The sequence below is a fragment of the Octodon degus genome, unplaced genomic scaffold (assembly GCF_000260255.1).
Source record: "Octodon degus isolate 3935 unplaced genomic scaffold, OctDeg1.0 scaffold00090, whole genome shotgun sequence".
In the NCBI taxonomy this organism is placed as follows: domain Eukaryota; kingdom Metazoa; phylum Chordata; class Mammalia; order Rodentia; family Octodontidae; genus Octodon; species Octodon degus.
This window is the reverse complement of record NW_004524666.1, coordinates 7,608,700-7,620,036: the sequence shown is the minus strand read 5'-3', so window position 1 is coordinate 7,620,036 and position 11,337 is coordinate 7,608,700. Positions and strand designations below refer to the sequence as shown.

Sequence of the window (11,337 nt, the reverse complement as noted above, 5' to 3'; positions counted from 1 at the left end):
ATTCTCCTGTTTACTGCCTCCCAAGTGCTGGGATTACAGGCACACGCCACCACGCCCAACCTCAATCACCATCTAAGCACACCCCAGGGGCAGGGCTGGCACAGCAGGCCCCGGGGATCAAACCCCCAGCCCCTGCGCCTGCTTGCAGGTGCCTTAACCCTCCAAGCTATTTGGCCAGCCCTCAGATGTTTAAATATCCTAAGTATAGCACAGGGAATGAAGTTTGATACCAATAATAATTCCAACTAAAGTCTATATCAAAACAATTGTCTGTGTCTGATTGTGACTCTGGCAAAATATTTTATAAAATCTTTTAAATTTTTAGTTTTTGTTAAATCCAACCTTATCTTCTTTTTCAGAGAGGTTGATATGGACTTGGAAACAATATGTACCTAAAATTATGAAAATTATGCTTTTGGCACATAATTGTGCTTCTCTGAAGTACTTCACATTTTGCTTTCTATTGTATTTATGTGCATTCTATAACCTCAACTAGATTGTAAATGATCTACAAGTAAGATATGACCTATTTTATAATTATATTATCCAGTATGTATTAGCTGATACTTTAAACATGGTATGTTTCAATAAATATTGGTAGGTTATGGAATTATTCAATAATCATATAAAAATTATTTAAAATTAATATAAAAAGCCAGACATAGTTGTGCATGCCTATAATCCCAGCATTTTGGAGGCTGAGGCAGGAGAATCACTGCAAGTTGAAGGCCATCTAAGCTGCATAATGAGTTCCAGGCCAGCCTGAACTATACAGGGAGACTGTCTCAAAACACGAAAGAAAGAAAGAAAGAAAGAAAGAAAGAAAGAAAGAAAGAAAGAAAGAAAGAAAGAAAGAAAGAAAGAAAGAAAGAAAGATTAACAGTGAAAAGAGGTTATTTATTCTTAATCATATTGTAGTGAAGACTATTTTAAACTCTATGCAGTGATGATACACACAAATATTTAAACTATTTATGTGCCTCAACTTGACATAATTTCATGATAACTTGATGGCAATCACATTTAAATATATTAGAATATTTTTGTAATAATGCTATTCTAGAATAGCAACTTTAATAGCTGGGAAAACATATTAATAATGGCCATTAAGCTGAAGGAAATAGGGAACATTAAACATTTTTTCAGAAATAAATATATAAGTTTAAACATCCCACTTTAATAATTATGAGCAAACCACAAATTAAAATTTATAAAATGCAAACTATCGAATGTTTCAGTTAGAGAATAATTTAGAGTATACTGTACTTGGTAATTTTCCCATGTACACATGGATGAATACTGCATAAAAAGATTATTTTCTCCTTTAGTGTCTTTGAATATTACTATCTAAATATCAAAATGAATTCGGCTTGACTATAGGACCAGCAAAAGCCATTGATTACCTGTCAATATGTCACAACTACTGAACACAAGTAAGTGATCTTTCTTACCTTCAGGACAGCAATGAAAGGTACAAAGTTAGCCCTTTGGAGTCCATTCTTATAGAGGTCTGAAAGAAAAGTTTATTAGCTGTTTATGTAGCTTAAATCATGATAGCAGTTTGTCTCTTAGTCTGGCAAATAAAGCTTCCTACTGATTAAAACAGAAAAGAGCCACATAAAATTCACTATACTTTTAATAAGAAAAAAATGATGACTCATAGCTCAAATTAGCTTTAAACAATCATAAGATGCAGTGAAAACATTTGCAAGCTATCACTCCCAAAATTTAAATCAACACACCAATAGAAGAAGATGATATAGTTAAAAGAACCTAATACATGAATATATAGAATTCTATCGGGAAAAGAATCATACGCTTCTTTACTCAGTCTGTAAGTTTTCAGGAAAGAAGTAAAAATGGCATAATATGATTAGTCTTTTAGAAAACATACAGTATAATACAACAGCTCCTGCATTTGTATTAAGATATATATATATATATATATATATATATATATATATATAGCATTACTGTAGAGAAATACCACTTTAAGTGAACTTGCTGAAAATTATAACTATTCTTAACAGAACTATAAGTACACTAAAACTATATCACATAGAAGAGGCATTATTTACTTAGAAAAGGGCTTTAATATATGTACATGTCATAGTCAATGATGTTTACTACACATAAATATATTTATTGCAAAGAATAAGCAAGCCCAATGGGGCAAATGTTGAGCTCTGGCTACTCTTCTTCTTTGGAAAATGTTTAAGAATTTGAAATGACATTCCATAAAAACATTTGTTTAAACACTCTATGGGTTATTTGATTTTCAAAAAATTATAAAACTGGAACAGTAAAGTTTTCTCAATAATAAAAATATTGTGTCTCATCCCTTTTTAGTATGGTATAATGGGATCTTTTCTATATTTCCTTGTTTACAGAATATTTCATAAGTGTGATAGATTTCAACTGCTACATATACTTATGGAAATAAAATATCATTAGAAAACATTTATTCTCTTTAGAAAAATAGTCATGATAACATCATTACAGTGAAGAAAGCATTTGCATAAGCTCTTTGGTTAATTAAGGTACTAGGGCTTCAACTCCATTACATTTAAATTTTTTATTTAGGGATATTATAAAAGGTAAGATAATGCTGGCCAGGTTGTTAGAGTTTCAAAATTCAAACTGAATTTTTTTCCTTCTTATAATTAATATCTCTAATGAGTAAAATGGACAAAATGCAGGAAACAGGTTTCAAGTTAAGTATTTCCATATTTACCCTACTTACCACAAGTCACCAGGAAAGGTGCATAAAAACATGTCTTATAAATGTTGATAGGCATGATTGACAGGATGTGGTAAGAATTGAAAATAAAACAATTTTAAACACATTCCATTTTTTAGCAGCTGTACTTATAATAACTAAACACTTCAGCTTTCTTTGTAATATCTGAAACTGGAAGCAATCCAAACGCTTCCCACTTGGGTAACAAATCACAGTATATTCGTGCACAGAAACACTATTCAGCAATGAAAAAGGGTAAACTAGGCAAACGACAAAAGAGAAGACTCTCAAAATGATTATGCAGAGTAAAAGAAGCCAGACCACCCCAAAATTATATTCTTTGTGGTTCCATTTATGTAACACTTGAAAAACACAAATTAATCTAGAGTGATAAACAGAAAATTAATGGTGACCTGGAAAAGACAGTGTATTTTTGGCAGTGAGAAATGAGACAAGGGCACAGGGAAATTTTGGAGATGTATGTGCGTGTACATGCACGTGAAGTTTTAGTACTGGGGATTGAACGCAGCACCTCACTAGTGCTAAGCAAGTTCTCTACCACCGTGATCCATCCCCAGCCCTTCCCATTTTATCCTGGGACAGAATCTCACTAAACTGCCCAAGCTGGCCTGAAACTTGCTATACTGTCACCTCAGCCTTCCAAGCAGTTGGGGTTACAAGTGTCCACCACCATATCTAGTTTATGTCAGCATTTTTAAAATTATATCACTTAAATATGTGCCACTTATTATATGTCAATTGTGCCTCATTTAACTCTTAAAATTTATTAGAAAAAATGCATAACTAGTAAATATCAAAGAACACTATTATTTCTAAAAACGACTGTTAACTTCCATAACAATAAAACTATTATGCTAATGAAAGTTTAATTATGTTAAAGAAAACTTTGGCCTTGTAAAATAACATCTATCCTTTTAAAGGGACATATCTGGTTCTGGAGGTGGCTAAACAAGCACACACCTTTTGGGATGTTAATGACAATAAGAGATGTAAAGGCCCACTTGGAATATTCTTGATTAAAAGATTTCCATTCATCAGCAAAGTTAAAACAGAATAAAATCCTGCTTTTATATCTCATAGATTTAATTTTCTAGAGGGTTAACATCTAAAAACTCTTCCCTTATAAGGGCACATAATGCAAAAATTTTTGCTGAGAAGTATTTTCTAAATAGAATTCTAAACAGAAATCATTTGGCTTGAAAACCTTTAGGTTTTTATAGGACACTTAAGTGAAAAAGGATTGTACTCATTAAATTGAAGAGTTTTCTGCAATTCAAATATTATGCTAATTATCAGTGCACTAGATCCATCTTCTGAAATGTTATTTAGCTACCAAAAATTTTACTGTTAGTTGTTTAACATTATATTTCTTAGACATAAGGATTTTATAATATATTTATATCAACATTTGTCATTATTTTCCAAATACTATTTAAAAATTCAGCAGTTCTTGCCTATTATTTTTTTTAATGATCTTTGAACAAACCTAAATGAACACTTGGTCTTATAAGATAGAGTACTGGAAATTACAGGACATTCATTTTGTAGAGAATGCTATAAGAACCTCTAAATTCTCCACAGTGAATAACTATGAAAATACTTACAGATGAATACATGCAAAGACTACCATTAAATTATTTACAACCACATAGGTACATTAGAGATGCACATAGATATGTAGATTTTTTTCCTTAAAAGGAGTCAAAGCAAAGTGGATTATATATATGTATAAAATGGTTTTGAGTAAGAAAAACAATTAGAACAAAAAGTGAAAAAGCAATTTCTTATAAACATAAAATAATTATATGATTTAACAGAATCAATGGATTTGACAATTCAAGATATTTTATTACAGATTAAAAGAAAAGAATATCTTTAGATTATTTTGGTAGCAACAATTAGTTAAAAGCAAGGTGCCACCAAGGAGAGAGGGTAGAGAGGACGCAAGGCAGAGGCAGCATGAGCTGGCGGTTTTTCCTCTACCTTCTAATATGATACACTCTATTACTCAAATGACACATTCTCCATCACATCATGTTTAGCTCCACTACGGTGGACAGACTTTAAGTGCTCCCTGATCCTAGTGTATGAAGCTTTGTGTAAACTCTGGACACCAGTAACAAAGCAGAGTTATTAGTTATTCAGAATGAGGAATCAATGCAGTAGGCATGACGCATGACAACTGCCTGTAGTAGAGTGCTGCAGGAAACTGGTTAGGTGCTACACCAGGACAGAGAACTCAGGCAAAGATGCATGGGAGTCTAGCGACGAAAGGGTAGGCTGGATTCACAGGGCAGAGCACCCAAGCAAAGAGCTCTCTGGTGAGAAACCCTGGAGCTCAGTTAAGAGTATCCCCAGAGTCTGAGGCTGAATATTTACACATGAGTACAGTGTAAGGTGACTACATGAAGCCAGGAGAAGAATCATCAGGAAGGTTTAGAGGGTGTCCTGGTTTGGGCTTTTTGCAAGATGAACAATACAGAACACATTTTATTAGATCATTTTAGTGAATCACACAAAGAATAATATACAAAGAGTGCAGGTAATCTATCCACATATGAAAGACCAAAAAATCCAGGTGAGAGCCTGGATGCTAATACTCTGCATGAGTCCAGCTGAAAACCTAGAGCCCATAACAATGTCTCACACCCCAACTGGAGGCCTAGTGCCTGCGACAATGTCTCATGCGGGCCTGTTTCACGGATCTGCACTGGGAATGCCCAAAGGTCAGTGTTGGCAGCTAGAAAGTCTGTGCCAGCGGGATGAAGGATCTGTGCCTGCAGGCTGAAGGACCTGAACAGAGGTAGGAAGCAATGTTCATGGTAAGAATCAGAGCTCCCAAAAAATGTACCACAGTCATCCTCAGCTGCAGTGATGTCCCAAGCTCCTCCAATGATGAGGAAAGCCGAGCTCCCATCGGGAAAGCCAATGCGACAAGCTTCTCCAGGAGGCTGAGCAGTGCACCACCTTCCCCTCTAGAGCCAGGAAGTGATGCTCAAGATGAGAACCAGAGCTAACCCAAAGTGAACCACAGCCATTCTCAGTGACAACGAGGTCTCAAGATCCTCCTCTCACAAGAACAACCAAATTTACCAGGAAAGCTAGCATGACTAGGTCTCCTGGCAGAACCAAGTGAACTAGCAGCTTCCAGCAACTTCCGACAGCTTCTCCAGACAGCCTCTCCAGACAGATTCCCTAACAGCCCTTCAACTGCTTCTCCAGTTCTGCCCTTTATGCTTCTGGCAACAATCCTAAAGTGGGCCTCCCACACTCAGCACATCAACACCATGCTCCTCCAATTCAGCTGGATGTAACAAGTTGGCCATGAGCTGGTAATCCATCACAGAGGACTATGCTTGGTGGTACAAATTTGTAATCCCAGAACTCTGGGGAGCTAAAACAGGAAGGTCATGAGTTCAAGCCCAATCTGGGCTAACAGCAACTTAGAAAGACTCTGCCTTAAAAATAAAAAAAAAATTTAAAAAAAAAAAACAATTTAAAAAAAGAACTGTAGCTCAGTGCAAAGGCCTTGGATTCAATTCCAAATAGAATAAATAAATAAGTGGGGAAAGCAATTTTCCACCAATTGGGTTGGAAGTCTCTTAATTCAGTCCTTCTAGGGATTTACCTTAGTAATGGGAAATATTAGTCCTAGATAAAATGCTGTTATGGCCCCACAAACAAAGGTTAAAAGCAATACTAAGACTCAAACTGTTCCTAGGAAAGAGAACAAAGTTCAACAAAGCTTATAGGAATATAAAAATATCCAAAACCCACAAAGTAAAATTTACATATTTGAAATCAAATAAAAAATTATTAGGCAGGCAAAGAAATAGAAAATGTAGAAATACTCATAATAATATAGAAATAGAAATACTCACCAATAGAAACAGATCTGTGAATGACAAAGATAAAACATTTAGGAGACAAGAACATTAAGACAACTATTCCTATTCCTATATTTCATGTGTTCAAACAGCTGGAGAAACACTGAGTATGATAAACAGAAACATGAAAAATATATCAATGGGCCGGCCAGATGACTCAGTGGACTAAAGCACCTACTGGCAGAGTGCAGCAGCAAGGGTTCAGCCAGGGTTTGGTCCCCAGCATGCTGTGCCGGCCCCACCCTCAGGGCACACTGAGAAAGCAATTGAGACTGGGCATGGTGGTGTACGCCTGTAATCCCAGCACTTGGGAGGCTGAAAACAGGAGAATCACTATGAGTCTAGTCTACGTAGTGAGACCCTGTAGATCCTGCAGACCCTGTACCAACTACATAAAAAAAGAAAAAGATGAATGATTCACGGTAAACTTAGACATAAAAATTACCATATGTAATATGCTGGATAGAAATGGTAAAATTTTGGCAAACTTGATGACACAGCAATAAAAACAACCCAAAATCAGTCACAGAGAGAAAAAAGGAAAGCAATGAACAGAGAATAACTAAGCTATGGAACAACTTCAAGCAATTTTACATATGTATAATTTTAATCCTCAAAGGGGAAAACATATTTGACAAAATAATAGTTACAAAAGCCTACTTAGGCTGCTGCACTCTGCCTAAGTAGGTGCTTTAGTCCACTGAGCCATCTGGCCAGCCCGTTGATGTATTTTTCACGTTTCTGTTTATCATGCTCAGTGTTTCTCCAGCTGTTTGAACACATGGAATATAGGAATAGTTGTCTTAATGTTCTTGTCTCCTAAATATTTTATCTTTGTCATGAAAACCATAAGCCTGTATATCTAAGATGATCAATAAGTCATACACACAAGCCACACAAACTGGCAATAAAGAAAAAGTAATAGATTTAATAAACAAAATGATCAGTGTACTAGTTTACTGAACACACTATTAAAAAGTTGAACAAAACAAAAACCATAGTTCTTTTCTTCTTCCAGTTCCAGGCACTTGGCAGATGCAGTTTACAGTGCAGTTATGGCCAAGCCCAAGAACCACACCACGTGCAACCAGTCCTGAAAATGGCACAGAAATGGCATCAAGAAACCTCAGTCATAAAGATGCGAATGTCTGAAGGGGGTAGATCCCAAGTTCCTTGGGAACATGCATTTTGCCAAGAAGCACAGAAAGAAGGGCTTCAAGAAGATGGAAGCAAACAATGCCAAGTCATGAGTGCATGCGTCAAGGCTATCCAGGCCCTCGCCAAACCCAAGGAGATGAAACCAAAGATCATCCCAAAGGGAGTAAACTACAGGCTTGCTCAACTTGCCTATATTGCCCACCATAAGCTTCGAAAGTGTATCCATACCCGATTGCCAAGGGTATTGCAGGCCTTGCTGGCCAAAGGCCCAGACTCCAGCCAAAGCCCAGGCTCCAGCTTCTGCTCCAGCCCAGGATCCCAAAGTTGCCCAAGCCCCCAAAGGTGCCTAGTCCCCTGTGAAGGCTCCACAGGAAAAGCCTCTTATCTGCTGATGTAAAAACAGAAGGACTGGTGTGACCCCGGGGGTACCATCTGTTGTGGGGTTGGTGTCCTCCTGTGCTCTTTGAACAAATAAACCTGAGGCAGGAACAAAAAACAAAACAAAACAATACAAAACACAAATGCCCAGTTTAGCAAAGAATTAGAGTCCATAAAAAAGCACAAAACAGAAATCCAGGAGATAGGGGGCTGGGGAGATAGCGCAATAGAAGAAGCACTTGCCTGGCATGTGCAAGGTCCTGAGTTCAATCCCTGGTACCGCAAAGAAAAGAAAAGAAATCCAGGAGATAAAAAGCTTAAATATCACATAGTCTGTCTTACATGAGAAACACAAAATGAAAATAAAGAGCAAAAGAAAAAGTAAGTAGCGGGAAGTAGAAAGCTAGATCTTTCTCAAAGGAGAAGAGGACCAAGAAATGGAGGTAGTAGGAAGGATGGGGAGGGAAAGGGGATGAGAATGGGGCAATTAAAAAAAAAAAAAACCTACCACTTAAGGAAAACCCAGGACCCTATGGATTCACCACTAAAATCTGTAAGAACTTCAGGAAAGATCCATATTCCTATACCATTTATACATGTGGTCAATTACTATGCCATAAAGGATAAAGGAGGCATTATAGGAATATGGATGTACTTTTAGACTGTTACATGAAGTACGTATAAAGTTAAATATCCACATTAGAAAATTATGTAGCTCACTCTGGTACTTAAGGCACTCTGTTGTTGAACTGGTCATAGGATTAAAACTGTGTTCCACAAACCATGATGCCAATACTTGATTTATCTGTAATGTAAACCGCAGTGTGACAGCCCAAAAACCAAGGACTCAGGCTTACTGCTGCCATAAACTGTGGAGGGAAAGGGCTAGCCCTGCACAAGCATTCTCCAGGAGGACCCCACACTCAGTCCCAGGCAGAGCACAGAGAGAAGACATCTCTGTGGACTCTGGCCTGCCTGCCAGCAGGCACGCAGTACCTACCACAACTGAGACTATGCTGTGCTTCAGGGATGCCATTGTCTGCATCACCTTGGGAAGCCAACCAAGACACCTGACCCCCATATTTACTGTGTCTATCTTCACAGTGAGAGAGGACCAGCTTTTCCTGATTTTTTTTTTTTTTTTTTTTGTACATATCTACATGGTCTGACACTGTAGTTCAGACTCGTAGTGATCCACTTGTGTTCAGCCTGCCAAGCACTGGGATTACTGACGAGCGCCATCATACCCAGTCTCAATCACTGCCTCAGGGCACCCGGGGTGGGGCCAGCAAGGCATGCCGGGGATCAAACGCTTTTTTGCCACCATGTCTGCCTAAGCAGGTGCTTTAGTCCACTGAGCCATCTGGCCGGGCCTCCTGATTTGTTTTTAGTCTGACATTAATAACCCCAGGCCAGCCACTGTATCATTGCTATTTATATGGAGTTATCTTTTCACAGTCAATTACTTCCAACTTGTCTGCGTCATTATAGTTAAAGTACATCTCTTGCTATTTATAATCCATTCTAAAAAATATTTATCTTCTTATCGGCTATTTAGTTTATTAACATTGACTATGTAGTGCTAGATTTTATTATGTGTTTTCTGTTTGTCTTTTCTGGTTTTTTGTTTATTTGTTTGTTTTTTATCTATTTAGTATAGGGTCTACAGGGTCTCCCTACACAGATCTTACCTTTAGTGACCCACCTGTTTTCAGCCTCCCAAGAGCTGGGATTACAGGCCTGTACTACCATACCCAGTCTCAATTGCTGTCTCATGGAGCCAAGGAGATGGCTCAGTGGAATAAGTGCTTCCCTGGCAAGCACAAGGGTCTGAATTCAATCCCTGGTTCTGAAAAAAAAAAAAAAAAAAAATTGCTTCAATTGCTGTCTCAGCACACCTGAGGGGTGGGGCTAGCACAGCATGCCAGAGGTCAAACCCCAGTCCCTGTGTCTGCCTAAGCGGGTGCTTTAATCTGCTAAGCTATCCGGCCAGCCCTTTTTCTGTTCGTTTTCTACTTTTTTTGTTTTTTTTTTTTTTTGAGACAGAATCTTGCTATATAATTTAAACTGGCTTTAAACTCACTACAGGGCCAGGAAGACAGCTCAGTAGTTTAAGTGCCTGTCTGGCAAGCACAAGGACCCAGATTCAATCCTCAGTACTGCATGTCATGCCAGCCTGATACCAAGCTGGCCAACAAAACGAGGCGTGGTAGCACAGGCCTATAGTCCCAGTGCTGGGGAAGCTGAGACATGAGGATCACTATGAATCTGAGCTGTACAATGAGACCCTGTACCAAATTAATAAATAAACAAATGAATAAATAAATGATTTTTAAGATATTTTTAAAAAATAAACTCACTAGGAGCTTGCGGCTACCCTGCACCGGCAGGACCCACTATTAGTCCCAGCCCAGGCGCAGAGTGGGTGAGACCCTCTTCCACCCCCTACCACTCCACCACAACTCCCCCACTCCGCCCCCCGAGTAGGAATTTCTGCCGCATTCCGGGAACCCCCAGACCCAGTCCTAGCCCAGGTCCTGTGAGTGTGTGGAAGAGCTTCCGGCTACCCTGCGCCCGCGGGACCTACTACTGGTCCCAACCCAGGCACAGAGTGGGTGAGACCCTCTTTCACCCCTTGGGACGCCCCCCACCACTCCGTAGCACCTCCTTCACCCCACCCGCCGAGTAGGAATTTCTGCCGCATTCTGGGAACCCCCAGACCCAGTCCTAGCCCAGACCAAGAGAGTGTGTGGAAGAGCTGCCCTCTCCCACCCACTCCACCTTGTCCCCTCCAGGCTCAGCTCAGGCCTGGCATACAGGCCTGGGGTATAACCCTGCAGCTGCAATCCCTGCAGAGAGTGTAGAGGATAGAACCACCCAGCTAGTCCCAGTGCAGAACATCTTGTCACAGGGGCACAAAAGGTTCACCCTCAAGGGCAGCAGCATGAAGGGGCTGAGCACAGCAGCCAGACCCAAGCCAGGCACAGCTGGATAAATCCAAACTTTGTAGATCTGCACCTGAACGTCAGTACGTGCTAAGGTTATAACTACAACAAAGATCTACAACAAAGGTCAGAACACAGTGCTACACAAAATGATGAGAAGGAACAAAATGCAACCTCAGAACCCAAGCCCACCCATAACAAGTGCAGA

General features: G+C 39.0%; 1 protein-coding gene across 1 annotated transcript in view; it reads right to left on the bottom strand.

Moving 5' to 3' along the window:
• The window catches only part of Afg1l (AFG1 like ATPase), a 241,358-nt gene that overhangs the window by 109,791 nt on the left and 120,230 nt on the right, over nucleotides 1–11,337 (bottom strand). Inside the window, exon 7 of the mRNA XM_004637478.2 lies at nucleotides 1,452–1,510. Within this exon, the coding sequence (XP_004637535.1) occupies nucleotides 1,452–1,510 (59 nt within the window). The remainder of the gene's footprint in view (nucleotides 1–1,451; nucleotides 1,511–11,337) is intronic.